Source organism: Aulonocara stuartgranti (genome assembly GCF_965226115.1).
Source record: "Aulonocara stuartgranti genome assembly, chromosome: 9".
Classification (NCBI taxonomy): Eukaryota; Metazoa; Chordata; class Actinopteri; order Cichliformes; family Cichlidae; genus Aulonocara; species Aulonocara stuartgranti.
This window is the reverse complement of record NC_138960.1, coordinates 13,809,278-13,835,000: the sequence shown is the minus strand read 5'-3', so window position 1 is coordinate 13,835,000 and position 25,723 is coordinate 13,809,278. Positions and strand designations below refer to the sequence as shown.

At 42.3% G+C, this 25,723-nt stretch overlaps 3 protein-coding genes across 4 annotated transcripts in view; 2 read left to right on the top strand and 1 right to left on the bottom strand.

Annotated features, from left to right (window-relative positions):
- Positions 1-10,351, top strand: part of LOC309714067 (uncharacterized protein) — a 45,053-nt gene extending 34,702 nt beyond the window's left edge. For both annotated transcript variants that reach the window (XM_082546185.1, XM_082546184.1), the window contains 3 exons: positions 232-337; positions 8,072-8,668; positions 8,994-10,351. In XM_082546185.1, the coding sequence (XP_082402311.1) occupies positions 320-337; positions 8,072-8,668; positions 8,994-9,686 (1,308 nt within the window). In that variant the 5' untranslated portion in view covers positions 232-319 and the 3' untranslated portion in view covers positions 9,687-10,351. The remainder of the gene's footprint in view (positions 1-231; positions 338-8,071; positions 8,669-8,993) is intronic.
- The window catches only part of LOC309714057 (uncharacterized protein), a 256,151-nt gene that overhangs the window by 67,846 nt on the left and 162,582 nt on the right, over positions 1-25,723 (top strand). The gene's annotated exons all lie outside the window — the stretch shown is intronic.
- Positions 1-25,723, bottom strand: part of LOC309714070 (uncharacterized protein) — a 277,839-nt gene that overhangs the window by 205,806 nt on the left and 46,310 nt on the right. The gene's annotated exons all lie outside the window — the stretch shown is intronic.

The window sequence follows — 25,723 nt, the reverse complement described above, 5'->3', positions numbered from 1 at the left end:
GTGTGTGTGTGTGTCGGCCCACTGGGCATTTGATTCTAATAACCTGCCTCAGTCTCTCCTGCTATACTGCTAAATTTTGTATCAGTGCTCAAACCTTTTGTGTTTGTTTCCAATAAGTTGCCCACCTCGGGAAGCAAAAATGTGTTCTTTTAACTTGTCAGATGAACATATGAGACACTTTGACTCTTCAGTGCAGTGTGGAGCCTAACAAAGATCTGTTTTGTGTCCCAGCTGATCAGCAGGAGGAGAAGAGTCTGACGGAGCAGCAGAGGAACATTTTCAGCTACTTGGACTCAGCTCAGCCACTACAGAGAAAACAATGAGCTCAACACAGAAGGTGACAGACAGAGCAGGGCGATATGACCGAAAATATTTATCACGATATACATTTGAAAATGTGCGATAACAATATGACTGACGATACAAGTGACGCGAGACAAAATACTTTACAACTCCACAACTTTATTAAAAAAAACCCATCAATGTATTTTCATTTAAACAAACAGCTGTTTTTTATGTGCATTAAAGTTATATAAAAATTTAACAGTGCAAATGCAAATTCCTTGCTGACAGTTTAACCAAAAGGCATTTCCAGTGGAAATTGGCCGACATTTGCTCCGAGGAATTTGCATTTGCACTGTTAATATTTTTGGTCATATCGCCCTGCTCTACGTTCATGTGTTACTGTTTAGGCTTAAATTGGTTTGATGTTTGGTGCCTTTTTCTTAATGTAAAAAAAACCCTCAGGTTACAATCAGACATTTTTCTTCACTGAACCTGTTGGGTCTAAACTCAGACCCCGCTGTCTCCAGGACTTATTCCCATGAAAGAAAAACAAGGCAACAGCGATCGATCGATTTACTTGCAAGGGAGGCCTCGTCGGTACTTCAGACTAACTGAAGTCTGAAGTCTGCTAAGACAGATATTAACAGACTTCAGTTAGTCCAGAATAAGGCGTCTAGATTAGATGTTCATACTATACTAATTAAAGACGGACTGATCCTCACCTCACAAAACGCGCTACTTCGCTTAACCCAACTTTGCTTGTCAGAGAAGTATGTGTCACTCGATAGAGCGGCTGTTGTCTGCGAGACCTGTCAGGGAACTGGTGGAGCATTTGGAGCCTCACTACATGCTTCCAAACCGCAGCATTTTTAATCTTAATCTCTTCCATACTGAGGTGAAAAGGAAGCGATTTGTCCCGTACTTCAGCTAGAATCGGGGGAAAAGACTCTGGAGTTAGTCTGTGTCCTTAAGCTGCAGCTGCCTCTTCTTCTCTCATGTTTTCTAAGTAGCTGAAAGCTGGTAACTGTGCAGGGGCGGCTCTAGCAAAGCTTTGCCAGGGGGCAGGTAGGCCATTAACAAGAAAAGGGAGGCACAAAAAATACTTTTCTTTGTTATTTCATTTAAAGGACTAACTTTTAATAAATAATTATCTGAATCTTACAACCAAAGTGGTCATCTGATTAAATGTATAGAAATCCATTACTGTATATGGTAACTATTAAGTCTAATTTACACCCTGGTAAGCTATAGTCCTTCTTCCTTTGGGAAGGTACCATCTGTGCAGTCTGCAATTCTGTTGAAGAAAGATGGTGAATCTATTTAATTATTGTAGAAACATAATTGATTATTTCTGTGCATTTGATTTACACGTGCATTAAATCAAAGTTGATTACATTGATTAAGCATCATGAGGTGGAGGGCGGGGGTGGTTCTGGGAGATTTTTGCTGGGAGTTGGCAACTCTATTAGTTAGCAGAAATATTAAACAACCTAAGTACTCTTTATAATACCAGAATAGGAAGGATGGTGCAGGTTTAAGTTTATTAGATTGATGTGTGTTGCTGAACTATAAAATATTTGAATAGAATAGAATTAAACTTTATTGTCATTGCACATGTCACAGGTACAGGGCAACGAAATGCAGTTTGCTTCCATCCAGAAGTGCTTTAGCCATGATATAGATATATTACAATATATATTAGCAATAATATAGATATGTAAGTATATTACAGAAATGGGTCTATTATGGTATGTTATAATGTACACGGTATAAAGTAAGTTATGAATATGCTATAACTATAAGTATGTACAGGCTGTGGTGAGTACAAGCTATGTACAGGATATAAATATGAAAAACTATACAGAACATGAAAAAAAAAAAAACTATACAGAAATGGGAAATATGCAAGTTATAAACAGTTGTAGAATTAAAAATTATCGTATTTTACAGAATGATTATTTATACAGAATTATGCAGTGGTGCAGTTAAGATAAGTGAGATATGTGGATAATTTCTACAGAGGCTATATAAAGTGCTAGTGGTTGTGAGTGGTGGTTCAGTCCATGAGTTTAACGTGGGTCAGATGTCAGGAGGCAGAGTTCAGGAGTCTGACAGCTGTGGGGAAGAAGCTGTTCCGGTTCCTGGTGGTCTTAGTCCGGAGGCTCCTGTAGCGCCTCCCAGAGGGCAGGAGGGTGAAGAGTCCACGTGATGGTTGACTGGGGTCTTTGATGATTGTCCCAGCCCTTTTCAGTCACCGCTTCCTGTAGATGTCCTTTATGGCAGGAAGTGGTGCTCCGGCGATGCGCTGGGCAGTTTTCACGACCCTCTGCAACGCCTTCCGGTCCGAGGCAGAGCAGTTCAGGTCGTCCAGATGAGATCCTCGGAGATGTGGACTCCAAGAAACTTGAAGCTGCTCACACGCTCCACAGCCGTCCCCTTAATGTAGATGGGTGGATGTGGGTCAGCATTCCTCCTGTAGTCCACGATGAGCTCCTTGGTCTTCTCACTGTTAAGCAGCAGGTTGTTTGTGTCGTACCACTCAGCCAGACCATCCACCTCCTCCCTGTAGGCGGCCTCATCGTTGTCACTGATGAGGCCAATCACCGTGGTGTCATCTGCAAACTTAATGATGGTGTTAGAACCATCGGCAGGTCTGCAGTCGTGGGTGAAGAGGGAGTAGAGGAAAGGGCTCATTTGGTATAACGGAATAGCTTTAGTGTCTTGTTTTTAAAACTTGAGTATGAACTTATACAAAATGCAGCAAGATATTTATTTAAAAAACAGTTTTATTGATTACAAAAAACACTATATCGGATTCATATCGGTATCGGCAGATATCCATATGATATCGGAATCAGTATTGGACATTAAAAAGTGGCATCGTGCCATCTCTAATACTAATATCGATAAAATGCATTATCAGCTTTCTTGGCTTCCTGTACAGGCTAAAATATTCTATGGCTTACTTGTAGTTATAAAGAAAGCAATTCTGTTAAACACGCCACATTTATTTCTGCTCAGCTGCAGTATCCAGATGAAATACATAATGATATTACACGATTTTCAACAAACTACAATTTAGCAAATCCTCGAGTTAAAAGTAACTTTTTGTAAAACTGTTATATTTAGAGCAACTTTCAGGTGGAATAAATTGCCTTATAAAATTAGAGAATTAGCAACTATTCAAAACTTCAATGAACATTTAAAGGGGGCAGGGATAGCTCAGTAAAGTGGTCGCCCCATGATCGGAAGGTCGGCGGTTCGAATCCACTTAACGGCTACCCTGAGGTACCCCTGAGCAAGGTACCGTCCCTACACACTGCTCCCCGGGCGCCTGCTTAGTGGGCTGCCCACTGCTTCACTGAGTGAATGGGTCAAATGCAGAGAAAAACAAGTAATTTCCCCATGGGGATCAATAAAGTATCCATTATTATTATTATTATTATTATTATTATTAAAAGCTGATTTACAGAACTTTTAGTTGTTGTAAATATTGTAAGAGATGATTTGTTTTTGAAATTTGTGTAATGTGCCTCAATGTTATTGATATTGTTATTATTATTATTATTTTTTATTATTGATTGCTTATATTTTAATTGTGAAACGTCACTGTGGATGTAAGAGGCAAATTATGTGGATATCTTGAATCCACTTTATTGTATAATATTTTATGTGATTGTATTTGACGGAAGATGAGCAACATCTGTTGTGGAAGCTAATGGGGTTCCTTTTGAATAAACAAATAAACAAACAGGATTTATTATCACTGAATAATTATGTAGAAATCTATAAAAATCATAGAAATATGCATTAGAAACAACAACTCTGTGTGTGTGTGTGTGTGTGTGTGTGTGTGTGTGTGTGTGTGTGTGTGTGTGTGTGTACAATCAGGAGGGATGGGAATGATTTTAGTGTTTAAACAGTCATGAATTATTTTTAACACCAGGTTGAATGTAATGTGTTAGAACTACCAGTAGGTGGGGATAAAAGACCTTTAAGGTGTTTGGTGCCACACTCCACCTTCAGGTTTAAATAGGGCTGCTCAATTAATCGAATTTTAATCACGATTACGATCTGGGCTTTCAACAATCATTAAAAATGACTGAGCCGATTATTAGCCCCTCCCTCATGCTTTACTCTCGCGCTGCTCCGTGTAGCAAATCCAGCGCACCTCTCTGCATTTCGAACACTCATCACAACAATTAAGAGCAGCGGTCCCCAACCCCCGGGCCTTGGATCGGTACCGGTCCGTGAGTCGTTTGGTACCAGGCCGCGAGAGTTGAGGCTCATGTGTGAAATGTATGGTTTTCAGGGTTTTTATCGGTTTTCAGCGATATTTTGTTATCGTTTTGATCGTTAACTCGGTTTTCCTGGGTCTTTTCACATGTGTTATGAATAAATCTTCTGTTTTTCGGTACCGGTACTAGTTTTATTTTGTTGTATTTATCCGCGTAACCTTAATGGCCGGTCCGTGAAAATATTGTCGGGCATAAACCGGTCCGTGGCGCAAAAAAGGTTGGAGACCGCTGATTAAGAGTCATTATTCAATACATTGTTATTGTTAACCCTTTAAAGCCGGTCAGAGCAGCACGCTCTGTTTTGTGTAACTATTTTTAAATCCCTGTAGAACCTGAACCGTGTAAGCTAGTGCAATATATATATATTTTTTTGCATATGAAACCAGAGGAGTTGTACTTACATCTTATGCCATCAGCTTGTCCTCGGTCACGGTTTCCTCCCGCATAAAGCTTTGCAAAAATTGCATAAAAAGCGCTTGAAGGAACAAAAACATAATATTTCAGAAACACGCTTTGCCGATCGGATCAGCTGTTCGTAACACTTCCCACAGTGAAACAGATGTCAGCGCGAACTATCGCATGTCCGCCATTTCCTGGCCGAAACCGGAAGTGACGTCATTTTCGCGGAAAATGTAGTTTTTTACTTGTAGGCCTTAAAAGCCTATACTGGTGTTTTTATAAGTCATGTTTGACTTTTCTGAATAGTTTCTGGGATTCTTAGAACTCGAATTGCACTGCTGGAAATAGTTTTTTTTATTTTTTATTTTTTGTGCCTGTCCCGTTTGGCTCTTTTGCCATCAGAATTATTGTCTAAAGGCAGAGAAAGATGCCCAACGGATTTACTTTACCAAATTGACCATCCCAGCCTTGCCATAATGGTCCATTTGATTCGCCTTTTATTGTTTATTTTATTTTCACTTGCTGAATACGGGACAGACTTGACTGGAGGAAAGAAGGGGAGAAAGAAAGAGGGAAAGAGAAACAGCTGAGAAGAGGGACGACGGGGGAGAAGGGCAAAAGACAAAAACCAACAGAATGGGCAGAAAAAAAAAAGAAAAAAGAAGAAAAAAATGCATATATCAATCACCTGGATCACCTGTTGAGAAAGAAAAAAGAAAACAAGCAGAAGAGAACAAGAGTAATAGAATAAACAACATCACAATGATATATGGGAATATGACAGTAAATACTAAATGTTAAACATTATTGTGCAGCACATAAGATCAACAGAACACAGTGTGCTTTGAGGTAGGAGCCAAAAAGGGTGTAGTTTGTGGGTGTGATCACCCGTGTGTACACCTGTGAGCATGGACGCGCTTGTTTTTTTGGTTTTTTTAAAGGTTCCTTCATTTAATGATCTGCTAGAGGGTGTGGGGGGGCCACAGCCCCGTCCTCCAGGGCGTGAAGCAGGTGTGGAGGAGATCAAAACTCCAGACATCCAGAGGCCCCCAGAACACAAGAGACCAAGGAAGACCAACAGAGGGGCAGCCGCGCCACTGTCCCAGAAAGAGCTGAGGAGAGTCCCAGATGAGGGCTCACTCAGCAGCCGCGGAGCAGAAGCCAGGGGGAGTTGCAGTGACGCGCCCGTGAGCTCCGCCGGCAGCCAGCCGCGCCTGAGTGACCGAGCCCCACGATCCAGGCCCGATAAGCGGCCGCCAAGGAGTGAGCCGGTGTGTACCTGGAAGCCCATCCCCAGACACAAAGAACCACCAACACACCGATGTCTGAGGGAGTCCGCCACTGGCAACGGAAGTGGTGGTGGGTGGAGATAGGCCTCCAAACCTTGGAGGGCCTGAGATGTCCCCAGAGAGGTGGCGTCTGATACCCAACCTGACATATAGACACAGACATACAGGCACACACAGATACAAACATCCATTCCCACCCTCATGCTCTCATATGCACTTACTCCACACTCAACCAACGTGGAGACAGACATAAAGAGACGCTGTACACACGATCACACTCCCCAAGCGTACTCTACGAACCGGGTCTAGGTACCCTTGCCCCTGGAGGGGGGAACTGCACCCAGACCCAGGTGGTGTTACCCTTTTGCCTGCGGTGGGGAGAGGCAGACCGCCCGACTCCGCAGCAGCAGGGAGGCCCCACACTCCAGACCGCAGTCGGACGGCCAACTCCTCCTCCTAGCCCCCCCCCCCCCCCCCCCCGCTCCAGCAGGTCGCAGAGAATGGGGGTGAGAGAAGACTCCAAACCTCCCTCCACCCGCTCATATGTAGTGTTGATGCATGTGTGTTCTAAGGTGCATTTAAAACCCAGGAGGGCATGGAGCTACCTGCCAGAGAGCAGCAGGTAAGCACATAGTCCCTCCTGCTAGCCCTCAATGTCTACGTGTATTTAAAATTGAGAGGTGGGCAACGACGCCAGGGGTGAGGTGTACACCCTGATGGTAATTTGGATTCCGTGTATCGTTCCCACCCCCAAGATCCTATATGTATGTGTAATGAGAGTGTGAGTAATGTGAATGTCTAAGTTGTGGATAAAATTGAGGCAGAGGCAGCCAGAAGGGGACAGAGGGGGGGGGTAGCCTCCTCTGCACCCTGGTGACATACCCCTACTCTAAGGCCCTGCATGTGTGGGTGGCTGTGGTGGAGCGGTAAGAGGGGGAGATGGGGAGGGAAGGAAGGGAGGGGCAAGTGACCCCCCCCTGGGGCCAGCTCCCCCGGTGACCCCAGTAGGCACCCCCATACTCCGCGACCCGCCAGGGAAAGGGGGCCCAGGCCCATCCAGACCGGGGCCCAGTGCAGCAGCGCCGCCCGGCCCCACAGAGCCCGGGACAGTCCACCCAACCCCACCACAGAGAAAACTGCACCCACCCCACCATCCACTCATCTTCCAGACTACACAAGACAATAGTTTGTTTTGATGCACCTGCTGTTTTCTTTGCAAATTTGCATCATAGGATTGTTTTTTCGTTTTTCCTGCAGTATATAAAAATTGCTGTATCTCCAAAATAAAACTATGAAGACACTCAAAATAAATTTCTTGTTGTTGTAAACTATTTTTTGCAACTTTTTTGTATTTAAAGTTTTGAGGGATAAACCTCTTAAATTTCTCCAAGTAGAAATATATGTAAAAAAAACAAAAACGATTTTCAATTTTTTTTGTAGTTTATTGCACTGTTTTGCAATTAATGTAGTTACTATGGACTTAATTCATACATATTATTAAAATATGGGCTATAACAGTTGTATAGCAACTTGAAATTCTCCCACAATTGGCACTACAACATGTAAAAAAATAATATAAGCTCTGGCGGACTTGGTTCTATAGTAGGTCTTAAAGGGTTAAATAAATATCGTCAAATAATCGAGATCTCAATTTCAGTGAAAATAATCGTGATTATCATTTTTGCCATAATCGAGCAGCCCTAGGCTTAAAACTAGTGTTAATGGAGAGAGTTTGAAGGTTGAGTTTGTTCCATGACTGCATTTCACTCACTGCCTCTGTTTGTATCTCTGTCACTGCAGGACCAACATGGAGCCAGAAGTCAGCGCTCTCAGGAGGCCGACAAACCTCACAGAAGAAAGAGAGAGAAAACATACAGCTGTGACGAGTGTGGGAAGGATTTTACTGTGAGGGCTTCACTAAAACAGCATCAGGTCATCCACACTGGAGTTAAAGCGTTCAGCTGTGACTTGTGTGGAAAGTCTTTTTCCTTGAAGAGTTCCCTAAAACACCACCAACTCATCCACAGTGGAGTTAAAGCGTACAGCTGTGATCAGTGTGGCAGAGCTTTTAATTGCAGTAGGAGCTTACAGAGGCATCTAGTTACCCACTCTGGAATTAAGGCATACAGCTGTGACATCTGTGGGAAAACTTTCAGCCAGAGAGGGAGCCGAAATAGACACCTACGCATTCACACCAGACATGATGTGTACTGCTGTGAACAGTGTGGCAAATACTTTGCTACAGACGCACAGTTACAACAACACATGTTTATCCACACTGAGGGACGACCTTATAAATGTGACTTGTGTGAGAAGACTTTTAAATCTCCACATTACCTGAGAGGACACCAACAGATCCACACCAGAAAGAGACTCTACAAGTGCAGTTACTGTGAGGTATGTATTTATATTGTTATCTTGTCATTTTAGCCTGACTGTTTGGAACAACTCTGCTCATTAAACTGTGTTAGCATGTTAGCAATTCTACTGCATGGAAAAGCAGCTCTGAGTGATTATTCAGATTTTCATGTCAGTTATGATTTTAGTATTACTGTAGTATTATGGTGGTAGTATTGTAGTTATTGCAGCCCAGTAAACTGAGTGTGTTAACTGAAACAGTCAAATGTAATTGGACGTCTGCAGAGATGCTCTTTATTTCAGGCGACGTTCAGGATAAAAATGTTGAAGGACTGACTTACACTGTCTTTGTGTCTTTGTTTAGAAGCAGAGCGACACAGATGGATCCAGTTCTCAACCCTGTCATCACCGTGGTGGTGGGAAAGACTTTCGTTGTGACCTTTGTGGAAAAACTTTCAGTCGACGAGACGCCCTAAAAACACATCAACGTAGACACACTGGAGAAGAACTGAAATACTGCAAAGAATGTGGGAGAAGCTTCACCACATCACATCACTTAAAACGACATGAACTGATTCACAGTGGGGTTAAAAAGCACCTCTGTGATCAGTGTGGGTCATCCTTCACCACTGCATGGGAGCTTAAAAGACACAAACGAGTCCACACAGGAGAGAAACCATACAAGTGCAGACACTGTGACAAAAGCTTCTCAGATTCATCTGGTTGTAACTATCATGAACGTACACACATGGAAGGAAACTACAGCTGTGACCAGTGTGACAAGAGCTTCAGGAATCTCAGTTCATACTCCGAACACAAACGATCCCACGTTACTAATAAACTGTTTCACTGTTACCAATGTGCCCAAACATTCACCTCATTGTCTGCTCTGTGCAAACATCAGCGTGATCACTCAGGGCTGAAATCACTCCCATCACTGGATCACAGTGAATCTGAAGAGACAGAAAGATCCTCTGGTTTCAGTGTCAGACTCAAAAAGCTTGAGATCAGGCTCCACAGAGTTCAGATAGAATCATTTAAACTTGTGTTGAACTGAACTGGTTGCTGGGCTGAACTTCTACATAATACAGATTTACATGGGATCTTATTTTCTGTCGTTTTACTGAGTCAGTTTTGTCCTTTTTTCTCTGTCCTGGTTTTGCTCGTCTGTAAATAATTGAAACTCAGTCAAATAGTTCATTGTTCTCCAGCAAAACAGCTCTCCTGTGGATAAATCCTTACTCTTAGCCTCAGGACCTCACACAGTCCCAGCAGATTCGGTCAGAAGATTTATACCTCTTTCATTTCTATATGATTCTTCTTGCATCTAAACAAAGATGATTATGATGATGATGAGTCATTTATGAAAAAAGAAGCAAAAAACAATATTGTTGTGTGAGGATTTTTATGGCAAATTTTGTGCATCAATGTTTTTGTACATGAAAAGGTTGAAAGGATGCAAAGGAGGAGGAGGGCACAAGAGCTCAGCACGTGATACTGACTGGAAGCAACACAGCTGCTGTTGACAAAGCAGCAGAGTCAGATATGAATGTGTATTGAATTCATCGTGTAAATATACCAGATTTATCCACATACGTCAGTTTTCACACTTTTTTTTACTTTCAGTAAGTTTACTTTTAGTTTATTTTTTACTTTCTTAAGACGCGGGAGAATCTGATTCATCATGATTGAGCATTTCATTAAAGTAATGTTTAAAAGACATTTCTCGTTTGTTCTTTCAGCTGCAGCCTCGCTGGTGTTTAACTGTCTGACAGTAAAGAAGATAAAATATACGTGCAAACACAAACACATGAAAAGTATTTGCAGAAAAGCTTAAAGCTCTTGTTTGTCTTTTTTTTCGTTCCAGTCATCGCGAACATGGCGAAGATGTGAAGCTGCTTTCCTGCTACAGTATCTCCTTACATACATTTGCTCATATCGTGGGAATTCTTATAGAGTGTCTTTCTTTGACCATGTCTCACTGTGTTTTATTCTTGACGTTGCATTTGAGTCTTTCATGACTCTATTTTAACTTATATTAAAATGGATGGATGTCTAGACGGACCCCCTGAATTAATCATCTGAAATCTTTTTATTCCTTTATTCTACTGCTTTCACGCATTTCTGTGAATCCAAATTTATATATAGATATCGAAACACACATATACTCATATCTTTACAGTTTGTTAATATCTTCATAGTCTCCAATAATGTTACACCCCAGTGCTTTCATTTGAAACCCAAGTGTCATTGTCTTTGAAAAAGCACAGAGTATAATGCATCTATTTTGCAAAAATAAATAATACAATAAATGTTAAAAGACTTTCAAAAGGGTACCCTGTATTTCCCTTCATCGTATCGTACAAATAGAGATAATATAATGATCTGAGGAACAATTGTCAATAAGCAGAGAAGTTATTTAAATATTAATGCAAGACATGGAAGCAGGTGTTGTTGTTCCTAAATTAGGAACAATATTTTAAAATTACTTCACAATTCTTCTTGCACTTCAGATTGTTACAAACTATCAGAATATAAAGAAAGTCAGAAAATGGACAACCTCAGCTTATAAAACTGCTTTTTTTTTTTTAACCACAAACCACTGGATCAATTTCAAGTGTTTTCCACTTGATTTTTATTTTATCATAAAACACTGCAGAGATACAAAGAAATAATCATTATAACAGTGTGCAAATACTCCACGTTATACTATGTGTCAGAGCTATAGAAGCAACACTTTAGGAAACTCCTGCATAGCTGCACAGTCCACATTGCACAGTGACAGCACAAAGACCCACAAAGCTGGATTTAGATATTTAACATTCTTTCAGTAAAAATTAAACCCTGCATAAAATCATGAATATCTGGCATTAATCAGATGAAAGCCTCTTCTGTAGCACCCTGTCATCCATTCATCCAAGAGATGTAACCAAGCTAAAAGACACTGCCTCTATTAGATAATTATTAGATAATCATTTTTGAAAAATAATCTGTAACATCAGATTAATTTCAGATTTTTAATGTCAGATTTTACACGGTCAGGTGTAGCCGAGGTTAACTCAGAAACGTAAACTTTAACTCAAAACGTATTTTAAATAAATTTCAAACAAGCCATCATGATAAAGGGAATGTGTGCAGTTTTGGTGCTCCGTAAGTTCTGTGCTGAACAGCATGGCTGACTCTTCGTATCTACTATTGCCTCCACAGTCTGAGCCATTATGACCAATTATGGAGTCCATCGCCAGCTCACACTTTTTTGAGGTTATGTCAAAAGGTTTCTTGGAAAGAAACACGGACTATTTGTTTAGGCAGTCTGTGTCAATGGGCTCAGTCAGTAGTCACGTTGTCTTATTACAATGAACACATGCAGTGTAGTTTATTTTGAGTTAATCCAGCCTTCTGCCTGCAAGAAATCTTTAGTGCAGTATGTAATCTGCTTCTGAAAATGGCTCCCAGCAAGAAGAATTTCTTCTTTCAGCTCTAATCCGTGAAAAAAAGACAAAAAATACTTGGTTGGTCTGTTCATTGTCACCGCTCTGATATCAGGTGTACATGATTGGAGGATTTGGGGTTGGGTTCTCTGCTCATTCATCACTGCAGATTTTAGTTAGATTTGTTTGTCCCTGGGAACTGTGGGAACCGTGAATTACATTTTGGATGTAAACAAAAAGAAGAGCGTGAAGGGGTGTGAAGAAAAACAGATTTTAAACTTTGTTTTTTTAACTGGACTCTGGTGCCATCCTGTGGCTGCTATGAAACAAAAGTGAAGTAATGAAAATATTTCAATGAAAATGAAAAATGTTCTCAGTTTTCCTTGTTTGCCAAACTTCTCTCTAAAAACCAAGTCTGTTCCCTGTGTTTTTATTACAGTCTCTACAGTGTGAGATAATAAAAGGAGGATGTTGAAGGCAGCACCGCACTATACACACTATACAATTTTTTCATAACAGATGAGTTTTGGTTTTGTTTGGGTTTTTTGGGAGGGGGTGTTTTTTTTTTTATTCCCACCTATGCTTCTATTTTCTATATTTAAAAAAACAACAGGAGTTATGCAGGTTTACTATGATCAAAACTTCAGACTCACAGTGAAACATCATGCTGTGTAACACTATACACCAGTGTAAAGTTCAGGAAAGTTTTTTCATGGTTCAGAGGCTGCTCGGCAGAGGATGATTTAAAGATGTGTGTGAAATGGGCTGTTATGATTGGTCAGAAAGTGTGATGAGGGTTGCCTTTTTATAAAGAGTAGCCTTTCCTTTTTGCCAGCGGTCGTGGCCGCTAAAGAGCGTTTCCCTGAGCCTTAAAACTGCAAAGACGGCACGGCGCTGTCACGCTGATGGCCCGGGAGATACCGTTGGTGAGTCGAAAACTATTGCCTAATACAAAGCATTAAACCATGTTAAAAACACAGCAGCCTTTATAAATGTAGTTTGGACCCAGAAGCAAGTTTCATCAGGTCATCACTTAAAGACTGGATATCCCACCTGCTGTGGAGTTTTAATGCAGCACAGTTGTTATTATTAAACCCCTGTCACAGTCTGACCGTTAAAATGAATAACATTCATATATGAAATGAAATTGTTTCAGGTAAACTGTATATGGTGATACACCCACCTTGGGGTAGCCATCGGGGCGGGGGAGCTGGGAGGAGATGTTGGCTGTCCAATTGGCCTCCCTGCTGCTGCGGAGCCTGGGACGGTCTGCTTGCCTCCACCCCGGGGGGAAGGGTAACATCTCTTGGGTCTGGGTGCCGTTTCCCCCTCTGGGGGCGAGGGTACCTGGACCCGGGGTATAGAGTATGTTTGGGGAGTGTGATTGTGTGTACATGTCCATTTATGTCAATCCTTACGTTAGGTTAGTGCTGAGTGTTTGTATATGTGCGCATGAGGGTGGGAATGCATGTTTGTGTCTGTGTGTGCCTGTTTGTCTGTGTCTATATGTCAGTTTGGGTCTTAGACTCCACCTCTCTGGGAACTCCCAGGCCCTCCAAAGTGTGGAGGCCTATCTCCCCTCACCACACTCCCTGCCGGTGACTGATGCCCTCAGGGGTCGGTGCATTGGTGGTTCTTGGTGTCTGGGGCTGGGCGCTCAGGTACAGTATGTACCAGCTCACTCCCGGTGGCTACTTGGCGGGGCCTGGCGCCTGTTGCTCAGTCAGGCCTCTTCCGGGGCGCGGGGGGCCCTCGGGCCTCCGGCCTCTGGGCCTGCGACTTGGTTCACTCTGGCACAGCTGGCCCCCGGCAGAGCCGGTGGGCACGCCGGTGCAGCCACCTCTAGCTTCTGCTCGGTGGCTACTGGGTGACCCCTCGTCTGAGGATCCACAGCCCTTCCCATGAGGGTGGCATGGATGCCCCTGCGGTGGTCCTACTTGGGCTTCTGGATGTCTGGGGCCTGGATCTCCTCCATGCCTTCATGCCCTGGGGGACAGGGCTATGGCTCTCTACATCCTCTTGCAGACCATTACATGGGGAGACCATTTGAATACAAGCCCGCTGATCCACACAGGTTTGCACACGGGTGTTCACTGCTCGTAGACTTAAATTACACCTTTCTTGGCTGCTACTTCAAAGCACATTCTGCGTGCTGCACAACAACATTCAATATCTGGTATTTACTGCTGTTTACACTTAGCTAGATTAATGCGATGGTGTTGTGTTTGGTATGTTGCTTTGTTTTTTTTTTTTTTGCTTGTTTTCTATTCTTTCTCCCTCAACAGGTGATCCAGGAGATTTTTTTCCCCTTTCTCACTGTCCCTCTCCCCTTCTGTTTTTCTTTTCCTTCCTCTTTCTTTCTCCCTTTCCTATCCCTCACTCATGTCTGTCCCGTCTGTAACATCTGAAAATAAAATATAATAAATAATAAAAACAAAGGTCGATCAAATGGACCAATACGGCAATGCCACGATGATCCATTTGGCAAAATGAATCCATTGGGTATCCTTGTTGATCTTCAGACAACAATGCTGACGGCTAAAGAACCAAATGGGACAGGCAAAAAAAAAAGACTGGATATCCCACCTGCTGTGGAGTTTTAATGCAGTACAGTTGTTATTATTAAACCCCTGTCACATTCTGACCGTTAAAATGAATAACATTCATATATGAAATGAAATTGTTTCAAGTAAACTGTATATGGTGTTAAATAGGCCTAAACTACTGTACTTTAATGTCGGCAATAAGGGCTGTACTTCAAGAGCCATATATTTTATGAGGTGGTACTCATTGTGATATATAGAGGACAGCAGGAGCACAACAGACACACAGCAACAACCAACAACAACCCTGCAAGTGGACCTATTTGGGGGGGGACTTGTGTATCATGTCAGCACTGTGCAATGCTCTATGTGACAAATATTAAAAAATAAATTTCATTAGTATAGATGAAATATTTTGTTCTCTATGAATGCCCAGCAGCCCTGAAACCCTCTGAACTCTAATGTTCACAATCCAATAAATCGATAGACTTTGAGGAGCATGAATTAGACTGGATAAGAATTTTTATGGAACTTCTTTTATCCTGGACCTGGAAGAACCCTTGACCCCAAGCAAGCTCATGCCATCCCCCTGTACCCAGCTCCACTTGTTTGTGAAACAAAGCTGTGTCCCACTGGTTCTCCTGTTTGGTCTACCTTAGTAATTTGGACATCCTCCACAAAACGAACAGTAAGTATGGAAAATTCAAGTCCATGTCAAGTCCACATCGCGCAGAGAACTGTGCTACTGGGCTTCCAGGAGATCATCGAGAGGAGTCTTTGCACAGCAAACAACCATAAGGAGTCTTGTGCTTTGCCTCCATGCGTGAGATCAGTATCTGCAGCAGCTTAAGCTGTACAATGTTTCAGGAAATAGTTTATTTCCCCTTTTGACACTGTTAGTTCCACACGAGGTAGATGTCTACTACTGCAGACTAAAATTAAATTTCTGTCAGCTGCAAGACACTTGTCTTTAATGTTACTGTTACTCTTACAACCACACATAACCATAAAATGGTGCACAATTCTGAATCCATCAACTCTTTTGCCAATGAAAGAGGAGGGCACTTCTCATGAGTGTAGAGAGCACGTGGAGTGTAAGCCGAGGGATGACTTAACAGATGTGCCACTTGATGAGGGAATGGTTTGCTTTGTTGATGGTTCGAGCTTTACAACAGCAGAGGGACAGGCTAAAACAGGTTTTACTGAAGTAGATAGTGAGAAAATTATCTGTGCAAGACAACTAGCATGTTTCATATTTGCTTAAGCAGCAGAGATGCTAGCTTTAACGGAAGGGTGTAAAGCTACAGAGAGACAATATACACTGATAGCCAATATGCATTTGCTACATTACATTTCTTTGTAGTGCAGTGGGTGAGACGAGGTGTGACAGCCTCTATAGGAAAGCCTGTACAACACAACAAACTCCTGCAAAATCTGCTGGAAGCAAAAATATTGCCCAGTAGAATTGCCATTTGTAAATGTGCAGATCCAGTTGCATTAGGGAATGCTTTTGCAGATAAGATCACAAAAGAGGCAGCTTTAGGAGCACATGGTGTTCACATTTTAGCAGTGCAACATCAACAGACATCGCCTATTATACAAGATGCACTGGCGGACATGCAGGCCTATTCACCTACTGCAGGAAAAACGGTTGTGGCTTACAGAAGGAGCGAGCTTGCAGGATGGTGTTATTGTCTGTGCGATAAACCAATACTGCCATAGAATTTGTATAGGACTGCTGCTATTTTGAGCCATGGGCCGTGGGCAGCAGTAGTGCAACATTTTCATACTCTAGGATTTAATACCTTTGAAAAATTTTGCAGGTCATGTATGATATGTTGCAAGCGCAATTCTCAAGGTAATTTGAGACCTAAGAGAGGGAAATTCCCCTGACCCAGTCACCCATTTCAAGTTATTCACATGGATTTTATAGAGCTGTCCAACTGTAATAACTATAAGTATTGTCTAGTGATAGTGTGCCCTTTTCAAAGTGGGTAGTGGGTTCTTCCCATTCTGTGCAAGGCCACCTGGGTTGGCTGGAAGACTGTTTACTTAGCCTGGCAGAGCGAAGGACACTGTCTCAGCTGAACTCTGGACATACACACACACGCACACAGACATATACACACATGCAGATATACACTCATCCCCCCTCCCCCTCCAAACGCCTTCGATGCTTATTCCTGTTAAGGTTCACATAATTGAGGAAGGAGAGTACAAACAACCATTGGTCCAGAAGATCTTGGTCAAACAACTGATTTTAATGAATACACGCGTGGGAAGACCACTATGTTCGCAGACAGGGATTGATCTTCGACTTAATCAAAGCATACACAGATTTTTATAGCATCAGGGTTTGAATTAATGACGCCCCTTCTTACGTCACAGACAGAATATATACATACGTCAAATGAAAACCACAATGACTTTTAACACAGTTTAAAAGAACGTTGTCTTCGTCTTCATGGCAGGTACATCCTGTCACTGCCCACACTGGAAGTTCTACACAACGCCCACTGTTTTAAAAAGGCCCAAAACATCATAAAAGACACCTCACATCCTGGCCACTCCCTGTTCGAACTGTTGCCCTCAGGCAGACGGTACAGGGCAATCAGAGCAAGGACTAATAGACTCAAACACAGCTGTTATCCAACTGCAATAACACATCTGAATACTACAAAAAAATGTCCATCACGCCACTCTTGTGTTAATCTATGCACGGTCTGAAGCATGTGTGTGGGAATGTATGTGAATGTTTTACTGTTATATCTTATTAGTATTTTAAGTATTCTATCTATTTTATTTATTGAATTTTATTGTTTTATTTATATTTTGATATTGCTAGGGATGATGCAATGATCGGGGACCATTCTTAATTTCGTTGTTCTCATGACAATGACAATAAAGTTTCTGATTCTGATTCTGATTCTGATGCTCGCTTGTCATCTTGACACCTCAGCAGCAGTTCTGCGACAAACTGCTCTTTTTGCAACCCCAAGCAAAACATGATTAAACTTCCACCTATAAATGATTCTCTCTAACTGAGTGTGTGTGTGTCTATGTCGTCCTCAAATGCTCTCTCATCTCACCCGTTGCACTTCTGACCTTTTACCAGACCAGAGGCTCATCCTTATGTGTAATAACCTAACTGAAACTATATGTACTATGTTGAATAAATGTTTTAATCAAGAACCTCTACTAAAAGCTTAATAAAAGAATATAAAAGTATAACAGACAATTTGAATAACCTAATAATTCAAATAGCCTCGTCTAACCTGCTCCTCAGAATAACTCTGCTTTCACTTCTGCAAACTCTCTGCAACTTCCTGTCAACTCCTGCCTGCAACTTAGTCTTTCTGAAAGACACACACACTGTTTAAACATCTGAATGCAATATCAATACTGTAAATTATATTATTAATGCAATGGTAATGATGATGATTATTTAACAATAGCAGTAAAATAATTTCCCTGATCCACATTCCCTTCCGATGCTGACGTTGAATCAAGGAGACCAGCGCATAGGCTGCAGGCCCGGATGTACCGTCTACACTGTCTGTCTCTCACCCTTTACCCACTCCTGTTGCTTGCCATGTGTTTCTTTGGCGTATTAAGAGTTTTTTCATGTGCTATGTGCAGAGGTGTTTTTTTTCTGTTCTCAAACTGATCTCCCTGTTGGAGCTCAGTCTGGGGGGAGTTATTTTTTTCTCCTTATCTTTCCTCGTGTGGTGCATTTTCCATTGTTATACCTCTCTGACCTGTCTTCACCATGTGATGTTTTTGTGTAATGTATGTATGGTTAGAGGGTAAGATGGCGCCGCCCTTGCGTGCAATAGGTTGGCAGCCTTAACATGAAATTTCCCCTTGTGGGACTAATAAAGGTATATCAATCAATCAATCAATCAATCAATCAACTAGGGAAGCAGATGCCATTTCGGTTGCCAAAGCAATATGTAAGAATATCATCCCAGAACACGGGATCCCGGAGACTATTTATAGTGATGATGGTCCACACTTTGTAAATGAAGTGATTGGATTAATGGCACAGCATCTAGGGATAACACTAAAACATCATTGTTCATATCAGCCACAAAGTGCAGGGTTGGTAGAGAGAACTAACGGCACAGTAAAGCTGTGAGCTTTGAGATTATATATGGTAGAGCATTTAGAGTTTTAGTCTTCTGTAGTGATGATAGAAAAGCAGAAGAGAGAGCACATTAGCAGATTGGATGCTCAAAATGTTTAAAAGTAAAGAAGTCATGAGAACAAATGATCTGCCAGATGATTCTGTTTCTCCTCAGGAGCAGAGTCTGAAGTCTGGAGATTGGATGTTGATAAGGCCATGGAGAGGAAGTGCTCCGTTCTTACTGCAGGTTTTCATAGAAAGTATGGAGAATAACACCCTCCCTCCTACTCAGGGTCTCATAACACTTATTCCAAAGCCAAACAAGGACTTACTTCTTATTGATAATTGGAGACCCATCTGTCTGCTCAATAATGACTATGAGATTATGGTTTTAGTACTTGCTAACAGAATTAAAGAGTTCTTGGATACAATTATCGATGAGACACAATCAGGCTTAATGAGAAATAGACACATTTCTAATAACATTAGACTGGTTTTGGATCTACTTGATTACTCTGATTTGGTATCTGACAATAGCTTCATTCTCTTCCTGGATTTTTAAAAGGCTTTTGATACAATTGAACATCAATTTATTTTCCAATCTTTGAAAAAATTTGGCTTTAGATAATTTTTCTGTAAAGCTTCAAAACCTTGTACACGAATGGCAATAGCTCAATTAAAATGATTAAGACTCCACCCTTCCCTTCCCTCCCCATCTCCAGCTGCCTCCCTCTTCCCGCTCCACCACAACCACCCACACATGCAGGACCTTGGAGTAGGGGTATGTCACCAGGGTGCAGAGGAGGCTACCCCCCCTGTTACGCCCCAGTCTTGGGGTATAGGAACGCAACATAAGTTTGAAAAAACTGCCCCGCCCTGGTCCCCAAAACCATACACAGAGGGAAACCAATTCCTTAGTGAATCGTGTTTTATTATCTACACTGCAAAAATGAAGCTCCAGGGTGAACAAAGGCCAAAATAACAAACAAAACAAGCTAAGTCAGGAGGAGGTGCTATCTAAAACCCTATGTGAAATCAAACATCAAACAAAAGACAAGCGCTACACCTAACTCCCTAACTGAAATAAACAGGAGAAAACAGTGCAAGGAAAAACAATACGGCAGCTCACCCCTTCTGTTGCAGTGCTATTTACAATGTGCTATGTACAATGAAAGCTAATATACACACTATATACAAAACTCAGAAAAGCCGCACAAATCACAAGCACAAATGTCTCAGGTTTTGGAGGCCAGGGTCAGGTCTGCTGCAGCTGTCAGTGGCTGCCCCAGGTAGCTCCAAGCCCTCCTGGGTTTTAAATGCACCTTAGAACACACATGCATCAACACTACAATGAGCGGGTGGAGGGAGGTTTGGAGTCTTCTCTCACCCCCATTCTCCGCGGCCTGCTGGAGCGGGGGAGCTAGGAGGAGGAGTTGGCCGTCCGACTGCGGTCTGGAGTGTGGGGCCTCCCTGCTGCTGCGGAGTCGGGGCGGTCTGCCTCTCCCCACCGCAGGGAAAAGGGTAACACCACCTGGGTCTGGGTGCAGTTCCCCCCTCCAGGGGCAAGGGTACCTAGACCCGGTTTGTAGAGTACGCTTGGGGAGTGTGATCGTGTGTACAGCGTCTCTTTATGTCTGTCTCCACGTTGGTTGAGTGTGGAGTAAGTGCATATGAGAGCATGAGGGTGGGAATGGATGTTTGTATCTGTGTGTGCCTGTATGTCTGTGTCTATATGTCAGGTTGGGTGTCAGGCGCCACCTCTCTGGGGACATCTCAGGCCCTCCAAGGTTTGGAGGCCTATCTCCCCCTACCACCACTTCCCCTGCCAGTGGCGGACTCCCTCAGACATCGGTGCGTTGGTGGTTCTTTGTGTCCGGGGATGGGCGTCCAGGTACACACCGGCTCACTCCTTGGTGGCCGCTTATCGGGGCCTGGAGCCTGGGGCTCGCTCGGGCCACTTCGGAGGTGGGGTGCCCCCGGCCTCTCGGCCTGGGGCTCGGTCACTCAGGCACAGCTGGCTGCCGGCGGAGCTCATGGGCGCGTCACTGCAACTCCCCCTGGCTTCTGCTCCGCGGCTGCTGAGTGAGCCCTCATCTGGGACTCTCCTCAGCTCTTTCTGGGACAGTGGCGCAGCTGCCCCTCTGTTGGTCTTCCTTGGTCTATTGTGTTCTGGGGGCCTCTGGATGTCTGGAGTTTTGATCTCCTCCACACCTGCTTCATGCCCTGGAGGACGGGGCTGTGGCCCCCACACCCTCTAGCAGATCATTACATGAAGGAACCTTTTAAAAAAAAAAACAAGCGCGTCCATGCTCACAGGTACACACGGGTGATCACACCCACAAACTACACCCTTTTTGGCTCCTACCTCAAAGCACACTGTGTTCTGTTGATCTATGTGCTGCACAATAATGTTTAACATTTAGTATTTACTGTCATATTCCCATATATCATTGTGATGTTGTTTATTCTATTACTCTTGTTCTCTTCTGCTTGTTTTCTTTTTTCTTTCTCAGCAGGTGATCCAGGTGATTGATATATGCATTTTTTTTTCTCTGCCCGTTCTGTTGGTTTTTGTCTTTTGCCCTTCTCCCCCGTCCCTCTTCTCAGCTGTTTCTCTTTCCCTCTTTCTTTCTCCCCTTCTTTCCCCCAGTCAAGTCTGTCCCGTATTCAGTAAGTGAAAATAAAATAAACAATAAAAGGTGAATCAAATGGACCATTACGGCAAGGCTGGGATGGTCAATTTGGTAAAGTAAATCCGTTGGGCAATAACATGATTAAGACTCCACCCCAAGATTTGACCTGTTTTACAAGGAATCACCATAGCTGATAAGGAGCTCATCATCAGCCAGCTAGCTGATGACACCACTCTTCTTGAAGAATGCAAATCAAATCCGTCCAGCCCTTAGTGTTATTAGTGATTTCTCTGAGGCATCTGGTTTATGTCTAAATCTAAAAAAATGTGAATTGCTAGCAATTAAAGACTGCACTGCAAATGCTCTCTGTAACATTTCTGTTAAACAAGGAGTCACATACCCAGGACTGTTAATATCCAAAGACCAAAAGTCAAGATGCTCGTCAAACTTTTAAAAAAAAAGTACGTTCTAAATGAAGCTTCAGACGTCACTAATCACGTGACTCTGGCCAAACGAATCAAGCCTCGACACGGTGCTTCTGAAGCAGTTAATCTTTCTGACACACGCACCGGAGTGTCAGCTTCAAGCGGACCATCACTACCTCTCACATCTAAAGGTAAGTGTCAAGGTAACTTTGAACTGAGTTCAGTCAATCTTGAGTTTTTCGAAGTTTTCCGAATGAAGTTTTCTGTTGCTCTCTGTGAGAGGAAACCGTTAAAGGCGAGGCTCTCCAGAGTGTAGCAAAACAGGAAACCGCAGCTGGGTGTGTGTAAGTGTGCAAACGAATAGATTAGAAGTGCAAGTGAGCCACGAGTATAGAAAGGTTAAGTTTTGTGAGTTGTTTTTCTCACCACTGATCACGCGCTCAACACTCTACACATACTTGCATCACACGCGCTCTCAAGCATCAGTATCCGGTCGTTCAGTGATGACGCGATGAATCCTACTTCCGGGCCTAAACGCTCCCGTGTTCAATATGCCGCAATGCTGTGCTCCTCGTTGTTTTAACCAATCTGGCTCAAAACAACAGTCTAATCTGTCATTTTACTGGTTTCCTTGTGAAAAGAGAGAGAAGAGGAAGTGGCTGAAGTTGATAAGGTATGTTAGTGAGCCACGAGTATAGAAAGGTCAAGTTTCATGAGTTGTTTTTCTCACCACTGATCACGCGCTCAACACTCTACACATACTTGCATCACACGCGCGCTCTCGAGCATCGGTATTGTACAATTCTGGGCGTCACGTGAGTTGCAGGTGTTACCATATAACGGAAATCTCCATTGTTCTGTAGCAGGGGTTCTCAAGCGTTTCACGAGTTTCACCCTTACGAGCGACATCACAGCACAGTAGTATAGGCCTATTTAACACCACATACACATACTTGCCAACATTCAAAAGGGATCTATCTATCTATCTATCTATCTATCTATCTATCTATCTATCTATCTATCTATCTATCTATCTATCTATATATATATCTATCTATCTATATATATATATATATATATATATATATATATATATATATATATATATGTGTGTGTGTGTGTGTGTGTGTGTGTGTGTGTCGGCCCACTGGGCATTTGATTCTAATAACAGGCCTCAGTCTCTCCTGCTATACTGCTAAATTTTGTATCGGTGCTCAAACCTTTTGTGTTTGTTTCCAATAAGTTGCCCACCTCGGGAAGCAAAAATGTGTTCTTTTACTTGTGAGATGAACATATGAGACACTTTGACTCTTCAGTGCAGTGTGGAGCCTAACAAAGATCTGCTTTGTGTCCCAGCTGATCAGCAGGAGGAGAAGAGTCTGACGGAGCAGCAGAGGAACATTTTCAGCTACTTGGACTCAGCTCAGCCACTACAGAGGAAACAATGAGCTCAACACAGAAGGTGACAGACAGAGCAGGGCGATATGACCAAAAATATTTATCATGATATACATTTGAAAATTTGCGATAACAATATAGCTGACGATATAATTGAAGACAAAATACTTTACAACTCCACAACTTTATTAAAAAAAACCCATCAATGTATTTTCATTTAAACAAACAGCTGTTTTTTATGTGTATTAAAGTTATATAAAAATTTAACAGTGCAAATGCAAATTCCTTGCTGACAGTTTAACCAAAAGGCATTTCCAGTGGAAATTGGCCGACATTTGCTCCGAGGAATTTGCATTTGCACTGTTAATATTTTTGGTCATATCGCCCTGCTACTTTCATGTGTTACTGTTTAGGTTTAAATTAGTTTGATGTTTGGTGCCTTTTTCTTATTGTAAAAAAAACCCTCAGGTTACAATCAGACATTTTTCTTCACTGAACCTGTTGGGTCTAAACTCAGACCCCGCTGTCTCCAGGACTTATTCCCATGAAAGAAAAACAAGGCAACAGCAATCGATCAATTTACTTGCAAGGGAGGCCTCGTCGGTATCTCAGAAACGCACTTTGTTTACTTCAAACTTCAGACTAACTGAAGTCTGAAGTTTGTTAAGACAGATATTAACAGACTTCAGTTAGTCCAGAATAAGGCGTCTAGATTAGATGTTCATACTATACTAATTAAAAACAGACCGATCCTCGCCTCACAAAACGCGCTACTTCGCGTAACCCAGCTTTGCTTATCAGAGAAGTATGTGTCACTCGATAGAGCGGCTGTTGTCTGCGAGACCTGTCGGCGAACTGGTGGAGCATTTGGAGCCTCACTACATGCTTCCAAGCCGCTGCATTTTTAATCTTAATCTCTTCCATACTGAGGTGAAAAGGAAGCGATTTGTCCCGTACTTCAGCTAGAATCGGGGGAAAAGACTCTGGAGTTAGTCTGTGTCCTTAAGCTGTAGCTGCCTCTTCTTCTCTCATGTTTTCTAAGTAGTTGACAGCTGGTAACTCTAGCAAAGCTTTGCCAGGGGGCAGGTAGGGCATTAACAAGAAAAAGGAGGCACAAAAAATACTTTTCTTTGTTATTTCATTTAAAGGACTAACTTTTAATAAATAATTATCTGAATCTTACAACCAAAGTGGTCATCTGATTAAATGTATAGAAATCCATTACTGTATATAGTAATTATTAAGTCTAATTTACACCCTGGTAAGTAGTGATGGGTCGGTCGCGAACGAAATGGCTCTTAGAGCCGGATCTTTGACGTGAACGACGCGAGCCGTGGTTTTTTTTTTTTTTCTTTCTCTCACCCTCTCTCTCGCACTTTTTTACGCTTCACTCCGCACGTGAGCCTTGTGCTTTGCACTGGGCAGAGGGGGGAGGAGCGGTAGTCACACTGGCAATAGCACAGGAACAGAGTGGGAGGGAGAGAGAGAGCCAGGGACAACAACATCACATTAGAGAGGTATAGTGATCATCCACAACTATTTTCAGTTGCAGATGGTAAAGGATTCAGAAAGTTTATTCATGCAGGCCCATATGACAGAGAATATGCATGTTCTTTCTGTTTTCATATTTTAATGTATATTTAATTGTGTTGTGGTTTGCAGTGTTTTGTGTTGTTTCACTTTAAAAAAATTTAAAAGGAAAAACCTGAAAATTTAAATAGTTAAAAGTTGAACTGTGAATAGTTGGTTTTTGTATTATATGATTTATTTATTACATTTTATGTGGAGTGAATAAATAAAAGTATATTTACCATGACCCCTAGAGACAAAGCACGCACAAACTTCAAAACACGTACAAACCCTGAAGCGCGTACAAACTCCAAAACACGTAAAAACTCCATAGCACGTACAAACTCAGAAGCACGTACAAAACACAACAGAAGTGCTCCAGGATGCTAGGCACAGTGTTGAGCTTTTGTTACCTAGTGGCTACACAAGCCAGCGACAGGTAACAGGTAAATGAACTTTTTTGTTTTTAATTATTTGTCAGTGCGCCCCAGGGCAGCTGTGGCTACAACGTAGCTTGCCATTGCCAGTGTGTGAATGTGTGTGTGAATGGGTGAATGACTGAATGGAGTGTAAAGCGCTTTGGGGTCCTTAGGGACTGAGTAAAGCGCTATACAAATGCAGGCCATTTACCATATATGAGTGCTTGTGTATAAATACACAAACAATACACATATGCTTTCAATTGTGTCATTTAAGTGATCTAGGTAGCTCTGTTTTGGGAGTTCAGTTAACACTAGAAATGTGTTTTGGAGTTTGTACATGCTTTGTCTCTAGGGGCAACCGTATATATTTATATATAAACATATATAAATAAAACCACTTTTTTTTTTACATTAGTAGTTCCTTTTCTGCATAATTTTATATTATTGTTAATAATTAATTATCCGGTTCGGAGCTGAAAGAGCTGGCTCTTTTTAGTGAGCCGAGCCGAAAGAGCCGGTTCTCTAAAAAGAGCCAGAAATCCCATCA